This window comes from Vigna unguiculata, chromosome 11 (genome assembly GCF_037176805.1).
Source record: "Vigna unguiculata cultivar grain cowpea cultivar isolate G323 ecotype 2 chromosome 11, ASM3717680v1, whole genome shotgun sequence".
Taxonomy (NCBI): domain Eukaryota; kingdom Viridiplantae; phylum Streptophyta; class Magnoliopsida; order Fabales; family Fabaceae; genus Vigna; species Vigna unguiculata.
This window is the reverse complement of record NC_140802.1, coordinates 47,020,436-47,037,464: the sequence shown is the minus strand read 5'-3', so window position 1 is coordinate 47,037,464 and position 17,029 is coordinate 47,020,436. Positions and strand designations below refer to the sequence as shown.

Here is a 17,029-nt window from a genome sequence, read left to right as displayed (position 1 = left end):
ATGTTTTCCTACACAAAAATAAAAACTAAAATTAATCACGAAAGTTAAATTTAAGTGAGGATAAATTATTCTCTTAACTTGATTTATTTTATATTTAAAATTGTCAAAATATAATTATCCATTATTCTAATGTCATATCAGCATGTTTTTACTGAAGTATGTTTCTACTCAAGTATCTTGTTTATAGAATAAATATAATTTATTTATCTTAAAATAAACTAGTGAAAATATGTGTATATACCTTTTTTCTATAATGATAAAAAATAATTAAAAAAGCATATAATTCATTGTACAAAGTTTTATTTACTTTATAGATGGTTTAATAATTACAAAAATGATTAAATAAGATACATGGACGAGAATCCTTTGTATACATGTATAAATGTTAGGAAATAAAACATATTTATGTTTATAAAAGTAAAGGAGACTTTAGGAAAGGGATATGCAAGAGATCTCCATTTGGATGAGAACAAATGTTGAAGATTTCTGCGGATTTAAATATCGTTTTTACTACGTAACAATTTCAACTATTGAAACTAAAATTAATCGTGAAAATTTATTAGACAATAATCGCAATTTAGATAAAAATACATATGATAAAAAAATATTTTTTATATTTTTGTTTGGTTTGTATTGCTTGAATAAGGACATAAAATTTATTTTATTGAGTACAATAGTTAATCCCATGTTAAAAATTGTTAGTTCAACATATATTTTAAAAAATTAGAAAAGAAAAAATTCTCCATAGTTTCAACTGCTTCCAAAGACCAAAAAGGTCAAGAGAAAACTACCATTCAGTATTTATCCAACTATAGATGCATAAGAGGAAAAATAATCACCTCGGACTAATTCTCCAGCAACTACAACTAAAAGTGATTTACTATTTACAGTTGTTAATCTGTCATGCATGCAACCACGCCACAAGGCAACAAAAAGAAAAACTATTGTAGAAAACTTAAAGAAGGAAGAAGATGATATTCACGAAAATTTATATACAATGCCTAAAAATCTATTCAAGAACTGAAACAAGGACTAGAAACCAATTCATATGCTACCTGACCAAATTACTTGATCACGTTTTCGTTTATGATCCTCAGGCAGAGTCAGATTATCGTCGTCGATGTTCACAGGTATCGAAGTACACAAGCCTGTGTCCACAGCAAAATGACTGTCGCTAACTAGATTAGCCGGTTCCTCATCTATTGAAATCAAATTTGACTGCTCCTCAACTGAGACATCACCATTGCTTTTCAGTTGTTCCTCAATGGAACGATCAACATTGCTTTCCTTGACAGAGGGATCTACTGAACTGTTGGTTTCTTGTGTGTCAACTTGAAGAAGGTCTTCAAGGAAACGATCAGTGGCAGGACTTTTCTGAGAAATAAATTTCACGTCCAAGATTGGGTTTTCAAAATCTACAACAGAGGAACCTACTGAAAATCCAAGAACGTTCTCTAAGATGTTCTCGTGGAAGGCCTTTCTAGGTACCTCTCTTACAACAGTGTCTTCAGTTCCTGAAGTCGGTCCCTCCTTGGTGATACTGTAACAATAGGGGGTCTGATTGTCGAGCAAACCATCAGTTTTCTGACCATTGATTTTTCCATTACCATCTTCTTCAGAGTTGTCAATAAAACTTGTTTCAGGATTGAGTTCAGTTAAACTATTAGTTTTCTCATGCACCTCTTCTTGATCTCCTCTAGCAATGCAAAGTTGCTCATCTTCTTCAGCTTCCTGGGCAGTCTCTTCAGACTGTTTATAATTAGAATCCGGGTTTATCTTCTCACCATTTTCCAAAGTGTTAGATGAAGCTAACACTTGGATGTGACTAAATTCCCCACTTTCTGCAAGACCAACTGAGTCATTCTTGGCCATCTCACTATTGCTCCCATGGTCATCATCATCATCATCTTCATTTACAAACTCAGGGGCTTTAACAGTTAGACTTTTCGTATACTTTGGACAGTCCATCGACGTAGAAGATAAAAGATTAGCTAATGCAGAAGATAATGCATCATCAATTGTGTGCTTTCCTTTATCTTTTAAAGAACTTGTTTCTTGTCCTGATGCGTTACCTTCTTCATCCTCGCCATCAGGAAACTCAGGGGCCGTAACTACAAGACCTGGGAGCAATGAAGTAATATTTCCTGAATCAGACCTATGAGGAGAGACATGTGGTATCTCTGTGTGTAAATGATTCTCATCTGGTTCACTTTCCCTATTCACCACATAATCAGGACAATCACTGCTGTTGGCATCTGATTCAATACAAGAAGCATCAGGAGATAAAATCCTACAATGTGATGGCAATGCAGAGTTCTGCAAATTCTTAGTCAATGTGTCCACTTGCTGCTCAACTCTTTGAAGTCTCGCCTCCATGCTGCTCATGGGCACTACCATTTTCTCTTGAAAGCCCAAACAGATTTCTTCTATCCTGTCCATGCGTGATACAAGCTGTTCCAGGAGCCTTTCAACATTGTCACCCAAAGAAAAACCACCTTTGCTCTCAGGAATACCAACTTGTGAGGGGACAGAACTATGGTTGCACTCCATTTTAGCCAATTGAAAGGGAACAGCACTATGGTTGTTCTCCATTTCAGCAATTTTTGAGGGTACAACTGTGCAAGTGCTGTCCATCTTGGCAGTTTGTGAGGGTACTGCAACAGGGTTACTCTCGATCTTAGCATTCTGTGAGACAGCATCAGGCTGGGATGGACCCACCCAACCTCCTTCTACCTCCTTCAACTTCACTTCTTGGGGATCAGTTATGCTAGTGTTTCCTATAACCTGGGCTTTAATTATAGAATCACTAGCGAGAGTTGCTTCCAAATCATCCCCCTGAGCAAGGGACTTTTCCTTTCTGAGAGCATTTAGATTGTTGAGCCCTGTTGTCTTAGATAATTGCATTAAAGTGGGGATAAACATAGCCATGAGGGAACTGCCGGATGAGTTTTCATGAGGCTTTTCTTGGCTTTCTGAATCGGCTGAATCAACAGGATCAGCAAACACATAAATCTCATCAACATATACACATCCTTTATTCTGAAGCGAGAGCAGCCGAATAGTAACAGAAATGCAAGGATTTGCATCATCAATCTCTGCCGTAGCCTCATAAAGATCCTGGAGACAGGAAAAGAGGACACTGAAATCAGATGGGTATGGTACCACCATCTAATAGGCACATCGAGATTCTAAGTCAAGAGAATAATGTATTGTTTATTAAAGAGAAAACTACACTTCCTCGCCTGAATTATGCTTGTGTACTTTTTCCTACCCCTTAATTTTTATAAACACGCTCCCCCTGTCCTCCTAAGAGATTGAGTGCGTTAGTTTTTCTCCATTCAGATAAAATGAACCTTCAGGAAAGAGACTAACAAAGAATTTATCCTGACTCTATAAAAGTAATCAATAGCTAATTTTGAATAACCCACTATAAATTATAGGATTTAAGAGGTAATTTTTGAAAAAAACACTGGCATAAAAAAGAGACTAAGAAGTTTAGATGAATTAAGTTCTCCCATAAGCCAAAATCAACTTAGTCTTTAACTTCTACAAGAACACTCTGATATATCTTCTCCAAAAGCTTAAATAAGCTGATTTTAGTTTATGAGAAAAACACAATTCATTATTCCCTTTTTTTCCTCCAATAAGTGTCCACGAAAAAACTTCATCCGAAGTCCATACAAAACCAGAGTAATGTTCAAAAACACTAGTATCATCTCATCTCTTGTCAAATCAAACTGGTGCCAACGATGTATAGAGCAAAAAAACTTTGTATGCAGCCAGTTCAAGTTCCAAAAACTATGCATGCATCATCAACCTCTCCTGAATGGAGGAGCAGTGTAATTTAAGCCCAACCCTTCACCAAATTGAAGCTACAACAGTTTATTCCACATCTACCTTAACAGAACACATCAATTCAGTTGTTCTTTTCTTACTATTTATTTACGAATCTAAACGAAAGCCAACAAAATTGGGAAATCACTTATAGGAATACCTGAGACTGATATGTTTTGGTGGAATTGAGGTAGGGTTTTGTTTCCGAAGCGATGTTGGGAGAATCGGGAACTTTGACCTCAACCCAATCATCTTCAGTTTTCACATTATCGTCACCGCCGACATTTTGGGCAGCGGGGGAACGAAGAACGTGATCGTCTCTAACAGCAAGACCGCATCGAACAGTGCAGAGATAGTCATTGTTAGTGCGGGCGTTGGGCGCAAAGTAAATCTCGTAGACGCGAGCAGTGCTCCGAACGTAGATTTGTCTGAGCTCGTGCTTCTCCGCAAAAGTAACTGTTCACAAAAATAGTGAATTAATCAAAAGCGTTAGTGAAATTCAAGTACGGTGAAGGGAAAACGAGGTTACTCTTGATCTCGCATGGAGGAGAATCTGGCGATGGAGAATGAAGAAGAAGAGGAGTGGGATCAGTTTGGTGATCGTCACTGAGGAGAGAGTAAGAGGATTGGAAAGTGATGCAGTCGCTGATAGAGGCTGAAGAAGGAATGGTCCAGTTGCACTGCGAATTCCAATCTACCTCCATAACAATAAACAGAAGAAGAACAAGAACGAGAAGAAGAAGAAGATGATGATGAAGATGATGACCACGATGATGAAGATGAATCAACGGTTGCAAGGGTTGCTGGCGGAAAAATCAAGCAACCTGCTACATCTCACGCTTTATATCTACTTCTTCAACATTGTTCTTCATTTTTTTTTTTTTTACCTTTTCATGATGATAAAGTGTAATAATACTAGCTTGTTGTTATTGTTATATGACCTAATTTACGCATTTAAGAAATTATTAAAATAGTTTTTATTAACGAAAATAAGAATAAACTTTTTTGTAAAATTAGTGATTGAAGCAAAATTGTGAATGACCACAACTACAAGAGAGAGAAATTGAAAAACCAAAATTGGGAATAAAAACTAAATAGACTAAATTCATTTTCTTCTTTTATATATATTTACCAATGTCTTTCATTTATTCTATGATTTATTATTTGCATAAGTATCTTAAAAACTTTTAAGTATTTTTCTATTGAAAAACCAGCTTTGCACATTGATTACACAAATCGGAAAAGCAAATGATGAAAAAACCTTAAATGTGGATTACAATAATAAAAAATTGCTTTTAAACACACACACACATTAATATATTAATATGTTAATATATATTTTGTTTGTCATGAATATTTATTTAAGCTTCTCATTAATTAAAGAATAAAGTGATATTTTTACGAAAAAAAATAATTAAAGCAAAATTTATTGATTCTAAAATAGTGACCCTTCATCGATTGGTCAAAAGTTTGAATTTTGGTAATATCATTTTAAATATGAAATATAGTATATCAGAAGAGTACCGATAGTATGTATCGAAGGTCCACAAACACAATGAAACGTGAATAATCAATAGTAGTAAGAATTTAGGTAATTCACATGAAGTATTCGATTAACACTCCCTTTTCAGAAAGTAATCACGAGTTGCCAATAAGATAGAAATTGAGTCGAGATAAATAAAGTTTATTTTAGTTCAACTTGATAAAAAAGTGGTTCCATTTAATATTTCCTCAATGTTTTTTTGGGGTTCGAAGTCAACTCATTTATTTTTTTTATTAGGTTTAGAGTGTTGTTAATTTAGTTAATAAACTAAATTTACCGAATCAATCGTTGAATTTGAATGAACTAAAATTCGAGTTTACTTCAAACACAAAAGGCTCAAACATCTGACTTTTGTGTAGACTGAGAGTAATATAATGCTAATCTTCTTCTCAGTTGGTTGAAGTTAATGCATCTAAATAGTTTTTGATCAATGGCTTCAAGTTAAACCTATTAAAGGTTGTTTCCTTTCATCACTGTAGTTCAAACCTAATATTTCTCTTCCACACTCAACACAAAATTGAGTTAGAGATCGTTCAACATATCAACTTAAAACGATCTTAGCGAAGGGAAAAAGAAAAACAGAAAGTGTACACAAGAGAAAAGGCAAAGTAGATTGTTTCATGAACAAATAGTACAGAGAGTCAAAGGATCATCATATGAAAGTGAAAACATCACATTACAGCCTAAGGCCCTCATTTGTGACAAATCTTGGCAGTGGGCATGGTGACACAAACAGGGTAATAGATTTTCTTAGCTTCAGGGGTGCCACGTTTGGGCTCATCAGCCATGGCCATTCCAGCAACAGAGCAAACAGCTGCTGCAGCAGCAGCAAACATCATGTTCCTCCTTCCATTGTTGCCTTCCTTGTCACTCTCATAACTCACCCTGTTCTTTTCTCCTTCAACTGCTTTGGAAGCATTTGCCACCACCAGCCTCCTCGGCGATGCCACCGGAGACCGGTTGCTGATGGCTGAGCTGCCAATGAGTGATGCTGCCATGGTGATTGATGCCATCTCTGCTATGTGATCTCAGTCTTGAACTAACCCCCAAAACTAGTCCTTCTATGTTGCAAGTAGAAGTAGTTATGTTTGATAAAAGAATATATTGGATGAGGAACTGGTTGGAACCCCCATTATCTTATCTCATTCACAAAGTCTCCAATAAACTATTGCCACGTAGAATATGGGATTATCCTGAACCAGTGGCCGTAGGATGTACAATATGTTATATGAATGGTTACCAAAGAAAAAATAAATATCTCTATTTTTCAGGTGCGGGCCAGGGTTATCTTATGCAGAGTTATGTGAGCCACCCATGACCCAACACATAGCAGGGTTTTTTGTGTTAATAGTTTACTTCACAATCTTAACATCCACTACAAGATTCCGCAGCACAAACAAGAGTGAAAGCAAACCATGCATAGAATTTCAACCCACTATTATTTTTATCAAGAGTACTAAATTGAATGAATTACATTCCAAAGTCAATTGCTTACAAAAAGATAATTATGCATTCATGTTAATTTAATAATACTGTTACACGAGACCCATCACTTGATTTCAAAAAAAGAAATAAATAAATAAAACTAAAAAAGGCAATGAGCTCAACTTGGTTTTGCAGAGTACACATGAACTTAAGCGCAAATGACCACTGCCTCTTCTTCTCTTGTTCTGTATGGCGGAGGCAATAAACTGTGTATGTTGGCAAAAAGATCTCTACGGCCAGGTGGTAGTTTGGCAACAGGCGAATCCAATACCGAGTCGGGAATTGCCACAAGGGTTTCTTCAAAAAATGATTCGACAGTCTACATGGTTAAAGAATGAAGTTAGCATTTCAATCAGTTAATGTAATAAATGAAGTTGTAAATAGATAGTTTACAGTGAACAAATTATGTAACGCAAAATCTTAACCTGACTAACCCAAATAACAAGGGAATGAAAGAACTAGCCATATTATCTGCGTACATGTAAGCCACTAATTTCCACAACAGAATTATAAAATACATGATCGCAATATACACACTTCTTTAGAGTCAACTTCACTCTATACATCAGTCATTGATTCTGGGATAACCACTCATGTCCCAATTCATTTCCATAATTTTGTTTATGTTCAATCTATAAGCTCATAATATATCTAGGTGAGAGATTATTTGTACTTGATTTTTTTTAGACAGAGTGCTTTCCTAATAAAATAAATTCCTAATGCTTTTACGTATTTGTTTAATCTGTTTTTAAAAATGAAAAGTGGTCTTCTTATTTTAATAAGCAAATCCAATCTGCTTCTCAAACAAGTGATTATTTTAAAAACTACTTATTTCAGAATCAATTGTTTGTCTGATCTTCTTATTTTAAGAATAAGGAGTTTTCTGCAATTTTTTTAAAAAACAAAGTTATTTTACTTTTAAAAATTACTTATTTCAAAAACACTTATTTTAAGATTAACCAAACTGATTATTAAAAAAGGATCCTCAACTCAACGAATCTTTAATTTTCATAAGCATTGTTTTTAAATTTCCTAGAAATGAAGACAGCTCCAGTAAACCATCAAATGCTAGATAGATGGATGGTAACATGTATACCAGACTATCATATTATGCCCCTTACCATCCGTGAGGTAGAAATCACAGAAAAGAACGGTAAACATAGAAGACCACGTATATAAAATTTGCTTGATAAAAAAGTTTGTACGTCCTTTACTCTGTTGATAGCTTCATTTAAAGTCCTATTATACAGTAAAAACGACATACTCTTCTAAGCAATCAAATAAAATACAAAATCTTACCGTGCAATTTTTGAAAGCGGCATCAGCTTTGCGCTTCCATAGTCCATTCCCAGGTTCTGAATGGAAAAGATTGAGTAAAGGCTGCAATACCATAACAGACAAATGCCGCATAATTTCAGCAAATTGAATATCATTAATAGAAGTATAATTTGCCTCATGCAAATAAAAAGGAGAAGGTGGGACAAAAAACCTCCAATCTTCTAAAATAAAATAGGAAAAAATACATAGTGTTAATGAACTAGACTACAAGGAACCAAAAGATTCTTTGCGGTGTATATATATATATTAAAAGTATGTCTACCACGTAACAACTTAAAGCTACATCTACATATGAAGAATACAGCATTATATATCAGCTATTAAATACTACATACAATGCTACATAGGAATTTACAGCGAATGGAAGAAAGAAAACAGAAAATCAAATGCCACAGTTATTTTTGTTCCAACCTTCATAATATCTCGCATAGTTGGCCTACGTCCATATTTTCCCATCACCGACTCCCCATAGGCTAGATATTTTTCAAGGACCTTAATTAAACGAGACATAAATAATTAAAACAAAAAATGGTAAACTCTGAGTAATGTGAAAATTAACCCAGAACTGGTACAGAAGAATTCATGGAAAGCCAAACATTCTGTAAATGAACCTGACGACGTGTAACATCAGGACTTGGTGTACCATAAATTGCAGAATCTACGTGCCCCAAAATATGCCAAGGACTGTTAAGATTATCAACAACGGTTACTCAAGCCACTGCATGCTAATTAATACAAACAAACAAAAACATTGTAATAAATAGAAATCTCTATGTCCCCACAAAACACTGAAGTTTTTAGGATATATTTTCAGAAAAGCAGAATCCTGATACATCACACAGGCAAAAGGGAAATTATTTGAAACTTACTTGTTGTACGCTGCACGTCCGACCATAACACCATGAGCCCCAGCTTCTCGAGACGCACGGACCTATAATCGATGTACCGCGAAAACAGGTAAAAGTAGAAGTGTCCAGAGTCAGGACATTGTGTAGATATGAATAATTATGGACTCCTTTATGCCTGAAAACTCCTATATCTCATGAATACTAAATAATTGTAATGACAGCCGTTCACCTCGTCAACACTAGTAATGCCGCCATTGATTGTAAATGTTAGATCAGGAAAGTCACGTAGGAGGCCATAGAAGTATTCATATCTACATTTTAAACAGATGAGAGACTATGACATGGAATTCGGTATATCATGTAACTACAAAATCAATTATTACTAGCACATACTTTAGCGGAGGAATGCTTCTATTCTCAGCAGGGCTAATACCGTTGAGCAGTGCCTTCCTTGAGTGAATTATAAAATGTTTAGTGGGTGATAAAGAAGAAACCTGGTATATGAAATCACCTGACAGACAACATAAAGTTCTATGAGTAGCCCTAAAAACCATGGCACAAGTATTGTGTGTGTTACCAAAGATCTAAACAACAGCAATGGCAACGTATGATGTATAATAGAGATCCACTATATTTTAGAACAACGAAACCCAAAGCACCAGATAAATCCAAAGTAACAAGGGGTATAAAAAGTACAAATTTCTCTTTCTTTTTAGTTATTAAGATCCAGACCAAAGGTGGAATAAACCAAAATAGTAATAATTTGATTCTGGTATAAATGGAAACAAAACTTCATAATTATGTATTATCGCTGATCTTCACAAATGCAAAAAAATGATATCTTAATAAACAAGTAAAACGCCTGCAACTCCAAGCCTAACAATCAGTGGCCAAAACAAAAAGGTTTTCTCCCAAAAACTCCATCACAAATATTTTTGTGATTTATTCTGCATATTTCTAGAACCAATAGTTTCCTTTCCAATAACAGTTGGTTACAAACCAAATTCAGAACCCTGTCCCAAAATCTGGCTCTTATTAGCATATCACGATTTGACTCCATTGGTTCGGTAGTACTTTCGAGTTAGTGAGTAACCAGGGGATTTTGAAATAATAAACACCTAGTATACATGGATGTACTGTATCCAATCACTGAAACCCTTTTCACTGCATACTAAATGCAAGACATACTGTTTGATATCAGTTTATAAAATGTTTCAGTTCAGATACTAACATATACATGGCAAACTGTAACACCTTTTCCTACAAATTTTATAAAAAGAGGAGAAACCGATTCATAGAATCCATACCTTGCATTCTTTAAACTTAAAATAGAAAGAGATTGCAGACAGAAGAACCTTACAAAGCTCATTATAAGAATCATGATCATCCACGCCAATTCGACATTTGACACTGACAGGTACATTCGTGCTGGCAGCAATTGCTGACATGGCCTCAGCAACAAACTTTCCTTGTATACATTAGATTTCCATATCAATTTGCATTGACAAGTAACACTTATATATGTATCTGTTTACATATATTCATATTTAATTACGCATCAAGAATGGCTTTCTAACCTTGGGGTTAAGCATAAGACTCACACCAAAACACCCATGCCCAGCAACTTTTGGACTAGGGCATCCACAGCTGGTATAAATTTTGGAAAAAGAAATATACTTCAAAGATCAGTAGTAGAAAAGCGAAACTTTAAGGTGTAAGATGATTGAATGTACAAACTTTAAGTTGATCTCGTCATAGCAATAAGCATTAGCAAGCTCAGTTGCTTTAGCCAATTTTTCTATATTGCTCCCTCCAATTTGAAGCACAATGGGATGTTGGTCTGGAGAATATGCCAAGAATCTGTCCTGAGCAAAATACACAAAATAAAAAGAATAATAGGTTTTTCAATACCAAATTATCCAGAAACCATGGTGTTGAATAAGCAGCGTTATTTTGAGCTCTTGGGCACTGGCGTATGCACACTAAAATGAGATAAACAATTGGTTTTAATTGAATGATAACCAACCAATACAAATTACAATTTACTGTGTGAGGTATAGTAACACAGAAAACACTACAAAACTGCAATCATGATCTTAGTTATTCACACTTGCAGAATTATATATCTACCAGATTGTCCTTTTGATGAACAATTGTTTCAGCTGCAACCATCTCCGTGTATAGCCAAGCATGTTTTGATATGAGGCGTGCTAGAGTCCTATAGTGATTGTCCGTCCATTCCATCATTGGAGCAACACTAAAATTCAACCAGTAAAAAACAATATCAAATGACTGATATAATCAGCATACTTTATAACGCATACTAACAGATGACACAAAAAAAAAAAGTGCACAGATACCATTTCCAAGCACACACCTAAACCAAGGAGGAAGATAATATCTGGAACCCACTCCAGGCTTATCATGTAATTGTGCTTTCAGAGCACGAGTAGAAAATAACCCATAGCTGAACTTATTCCTACGAGATATAACTACTGGGAATCTGCCATTGTTTTTAAGGATATTGGAACCTGTGGGAGCAAATGAAACGGCCAGGGAATATCCTGCAAGCTTCGTCATCTCATCCCTCTTCAGCAAACAATGACCTATCCATCAAAAGAAACAAAACTTTCATGCTGTGACACTGATACACAACAACATGAGTTGTGTGCTGCCGATGTATGCGACCAATTACATGGAATGAGAATTTTCAATTGAAGGAAACAATTTGTAAAGTGAGCAAAATCATTTAAAAACAGGAGCAAATAATTCAGGGTGGCAGAGACAGAGAAGCATTTTATCGAGCAGAATATATGCAGAGTGATAAAATGGCCGACAGAATGTAACGTTTTGGTGAGCAGAGAAACTTATACCGGCGCCGGATTCTGGAATGGATTCGGTTGGTGAGGTTGGTCAGTGCGCGGCTTATCCAGATTCCAGACAAACAGTGGAAATGGTTCCAGCTTACTTGGTTTGGCTACATGACCATGAAGAACAAGAAGACTTAGCATATAAAATTACCAAACAAAAAATAAATATCGGAAAGTATGTATTCAATTGAAATTTCAAAATGTAACCAAAAAAATTATATATATATATATATATATATATATATATATATATATATAATTGATTATGGTCATCTATGTTTCTTCTTTAATATCAATTTAATCTTTATTTTATAAAAAACTAATGTAATTTGATTATTTTTCTTAAATCTTTTAAAATTATAAAGATTTTTCATTAATATTGATGGACTTAAATATGTTAATTATATTAACAAAATAAACAATATATATGTTAATATCTAATATTAGTTTCATACATTGCATCAAATTTTCATAAAATATAAAAAATTTTAACAACAATAATTAAGTTAAATTAGTTTTACACGAGTCGGATTAAATTGAAATTAAAAATACTAAAAGACATTATATTTTTAAATAAAAACAGAGACAAAATAATTAACTAAACCACTGATTAAATTATACAAATAAGTATTAATATTCGATCACAAATTTTTAAAAGGTTAACAGAATTCAGTAATATTGAATTAAATTTTCTTCCAATTCATAGAAACCTAATATTTAAAATTATTTTAATTTTAATTAATTGCTTTTTTAGGATCATTTTAATAGATTTTGCCTCACACGCAAATATCATGTTTTTTTTTTTAAATCTTCGATCGAGACTTTCCTAGATATTGGTATAAAATATATAGATTATATATTTAACACTTGATACTTTTCTTACAGATAGTTTTGTTATGAGCTTTCAATTAGGCAATCATGTTAATTAATTAGAAGTTTTGAGGGTAGCAGTGGAAAAACAAAAACAAAATAAAAATCAATTAACCACTAAAAATTGGAAAATAATTTATCTATTTTCTATTGTTTTATTCTTATTTTTTTCACCGACTCTTGTAAATTCAACATAGATTGGAAATTTATGAAATTATTTCGAATCTTATAGTTTTATAATACATTTAAAAAAATTTAACTAGAGATGGCAAATAAACCCGTGCCCGTGGGTATCACCCGAACCCGTCCCCGTTTTGACGGAGAATCCCCGCTTTGACTGGATATGGGTATGGATATGGGTAATATCCGAAATTTTCAACTGGGGATGGAGATGGGGATATATATATACCCGCCCAAATACCCGTCCCCGCTTAAATTACTAAACTATTTATAGTTTATTAAATAATCTAAAAAATATATATAAATAAATAATATATTTACACATAAAATATAATATAATATAATATAATATAATATAATATAATATAATATAGTATATATACATATAAATAAAATATACTTATATATATATATATATATATATATATATATATATATATATATATATATATTTACACATATACATGTAATATAATATAATATAATATAATATAATATAATATACATATAATATATATACATAATAATATAATATAATATATATAATATATACGTATAAAACAAATTAATCATTTAACTAGTGAGATCTTTTATAAACAAATTTATAACATTACAAATTTATAAAAATTTAAAAGAAATATATATATATATATATATATATATATATATATATATAAACATAAAATATCTACGCATATACATATAATATATATACATAATAATATAATATATATTATTATATTTATATTATTATATAATATAATATAATATATACTTAAAATAAATATATATATATATATATATATATATATATATATATATATATATAAACATAAGATATCCACACATATAATATATATACATAGTAATAATAATATAATATATAATATAATATAATATATATAAATAATTATATATATATATATATAAACATAAGATATCCACACATATAATATATATATACATAGTAATATAATATATAATATAATATAATATAATATATATATATATATATAACATATTTCTCATTCTTTTTGTTTTTTGTTATATAACATATTCTAACAAGATGGACATGTTAGAATATTATTTTTATAAATTGTATGGTAATGATTTTGATCTGAAACTTAGTAGGATTCGTCAAATGTGCTATGATTTGGTTTTGGAATATCAATCAAAAAAAAATGAAACTTCTTCTTATAGAGCTACATCATTGGAGTTGGGAAAGGATGTTGATAATGATGCGAATGAATTTTTAGAGTTTATGGCAAAAAAGAAAAAATCTAGAACTACAGTTATGAAAACAGAGTTGGATTATTACTTGGAAGAAGATAATTTGCCGGTTACACAAGAATTTGATATCCTATCATGGTGGAAAACAAATGGGTTAAAGTTTCCAACCCTTCAAACAATTGCAAGGGATGTTTTAGCTATTCCAATAACAATTGTAGCTTCTGAATCTGCTTTTAGTACTGGTGGTCAGATATTAACTTCTCACCGTAGTCGACTTCATCATATTACTATAGAGGCTTTGATGTGTACAAGAAGTTGGATATGGAACTCAAACCATCTAGGTAAGTTACTCAAATTTATTAATATTTTTTGTTAGTATTTTTTGTGAATTCTCATCTAATATTCTACATTTGGTGTTTGTAGGTGTTAAAAAATTAAAAGGAAAAGATGTTCTCATGAGTGAAAATGAATCTGATGAAGAAGGTACATTATATTCTAGTAATTAAAATTTTCAATTTCAATTATTATATCATATCTAATTTTTCATTTTTTTTCTATGTGTAGGTGGATCGAATGCAAATGAAACCACTGATCATTTGTAAAATTAATAAATATTTTGGTTATTATAAAATTTTAGTAATGTGTAATTTTTTAGCTTTTATATAATTATTTGAATTTTATTTAGTTGTTATTTGATACTTTAATTTGAGATTTATACTATTATAATATTTTTCTTAATATTTGACATCATGAAAATCAAAAAGAGTATGTTATTTTAATATTGAATATTTTGATAGTATCATGATTCCGTTGGTGTGATTTTTAAATTTTTTTTATAAAAAATATTTAATTGATATATGGAACAATCAAAAAATGGGTATGAGTATGGGTATAAGAAAATACCCGTTACCCGATGGGGATGAGAATGGGTCAAAAGTTGTATACCCGTTGGGTTTGGGGATGGGGATGGAGATGAATTTTTATTATGGGGATGGGGATGGGATCATGATACCCGTACCCGCCCCGCCCCGCCCCGCCCCGTTGCCATCCCTAAACTTAACCATGAAAATCTTAAACAAAACTAATAATATTTCTAAAAAATCGTTTACTTTTTTTAACTTTGGCAATTCATGATAGACATGCGAAGACTAATTCTCTTTCTCATTTTCTACCTCTGTAATTTAAGTTAAATTACTTTAATTCTTCCATGCGGTTTTTATCAGAAAAATAAATACTTTTATAACTCAATTAAGACTATAATACTACTAATCTTGTCATGTCATATAAACAATCTTAAAGAGCATATAAATAATATGATATACATATACATAATGTGTATATAGCTATTCTTAGCATATATTTTTTTCAAAAAATGAAAAAAAGTTTAAAACTAATCACATCAAATATTCGTATATATTATTACGCACGTGGATGAATTTAAGAAAAATCCTAAGATTCTTCTCCGCTCGTAAATGAATAAATTAGGAGAAAAAATAAGTCATCACGTACGATTTTATACTTTTACCCATAATTGTTACAAAAGTGACTCCTAATTCATTTTTAAATATATTAATAATAATAATAGTAATATTAATGATAAATACTAATGTTAATTTAAAAATTAAAATTGTTAAAAAAAATTGTTATTATTATTATTATTATTATTATATTTTGCGGATAATTAATAATGATAATGACAATAATAACATTACTAATAATTATTATTATTAATTATTATTATTATTATTGTGATCATATTTATAATAATGATAACAATAATGTTAAAACTAATAATAATAACATTCATAATGATAATAACATTAACAATTTCATTTGATTTTATAATAATTTTAAATATAAGAATAAAATTGTAGTTTGAAATTTTTTGTTTATTAAAATATTTTGTATTTATCGCATTCATTAAATTATTCACAAATTTTATTGATATTATCTTAAAATCTTTTAATTTTCTTCGTATTCCTAATATTTTTCATTTCAATCTCTTAAAATAAGTAATTTCCTTTTCGTCTTTCTGTTCCTTTAAATTCATCTACTCATTCGTTCTCAAAATCATCCTTGAAAACAAATTATTTAAACACATTTCACCATTCGTTAAGACATTGATAAAAACATATTATAGTACAATTTTACAAGAGGCTCATGTCCATCTAAAATTCCCCTTTTACGCCTTCATTCAATTTTTTAAGTCACAATAATACTTTATATTGAACTCGCATATTAGGAAATCCTTCGACTCTCACCGCATAAATTTTATTCTTTATGACTTAAGAGTTTAACAAAATTATGATGACTTCATAATCAGGATTTTCACTAAATACATACACTAATATTTAACAAATAACAACATTCCTTTAAATTAGTCATGTTTCATGCATAGAATAAATAGTTCAACCCAATAGTTTCATTGTATCAACCCAATATCTACTTTGTTTAGCACTCACTTAACATTCCTGAGTCGATGCTCAATGATTTATCACGTTGTCCCTCAATCGAGACAAGGGGAGTTGTCGTCCCTACGGTAAGTGCCAATGTTCTGACTGGATCAAAGTTCGTCCGACAACATCGTTAGGAACAACGCGAGAGTAGAGGGAGGAACGAGTATTTAAATTGCGGTTGAGCTCAACTCTTAAACAATGTAAGACTTATTAGGTATACAAAAACATCACTCATATAACTAAGTAATCAAACATACAAAGTTACTCGACTCGATTAACAATATTATACTATTTAAGTCAAAATACACATATAACACAATTAGGAATTAACATTCTTATATGATGTAGGTCAACTCTTGACCCTAATACTCTTCT

General features: G+C 31.7%; 3 protein-coding genes across 3 annotated transcripts; all 3 read right to left on the bottom strand.

Moving 5' to 3' along the window:
- Positions 1-748: 748 nt before the first annotated feature.
- On the bottom strand, positions 749-4,718 carry LOC114169592 (40S ribosomal protein S27). Its single transcript, XM_028054825.2, has 3 exons — positions 4,364-4,718; positions 3,995-4,290; positions 749-3,117 (listed from the first exon to the last, which is right to left on the bottom strand). The coding sequence occupies exons 1-3, from the start codon at positions 4,536-4,538 to the stop codon at positions 1,045-1,047; spliced, it is 2,544 nt and encodes an 847-aa protein (XP_027910626.1). The 5' UTR covers positions 4,539-4,718; the 3' UTR covers positions 749-1,044.
- Positions 4,719-5,965: 1,247 nt separating this feature from the next.
- Positions 5,966-6,460, bottom strand: LOC114170053 (Photosystem II 5 kD protein). The gene has a single exon (XM_028055532.2). It carries the CDS (start codon positions 6,388-6,390, stop codon positions 6,070-6,072), a length of 321 nt encoding a protein of 106 aa, XP_027911333.1. The 5' UTR covers positions 6,391-6,460; the 3' UTR covers positions 5,966-6,069.
- On the bottom strand, positions 5,966-12,076 carry LOC114170052 (uncharacterized). The gene is made up of 13 exons (XM_028055531.2): positions 11,922-12,076; positions 11,426-11,654; positions 11,179-11,305; positions 10,786-10,913; positions 10,626-10,695; positions 10,409-10,511; positions 9,442-9,559; positions 9,278-9,359; positions 9,070-9,131; positions 8,812-8,884; positions 8,612-8,692; positions 8,162-8,242; positions 5,966-7,181 (listed from the first exon to the last, which is right to left on the bottom strand). The coding sequence occupies exons 2-13, from the start codon at positions 11,626-11,628 to the stop codon at positions 7,011-7,013; spliced, it is 1,299 nt and encodes a 432-aa protein (XP_027911332.1). The 5' UTR covers positions 11,629-11,654; positions 11,922-12,076; the 3' UTR covers positions 5,966-7,010.
- Positions 12,077-17,029: the final 4,953 nt, after the last annotated feature.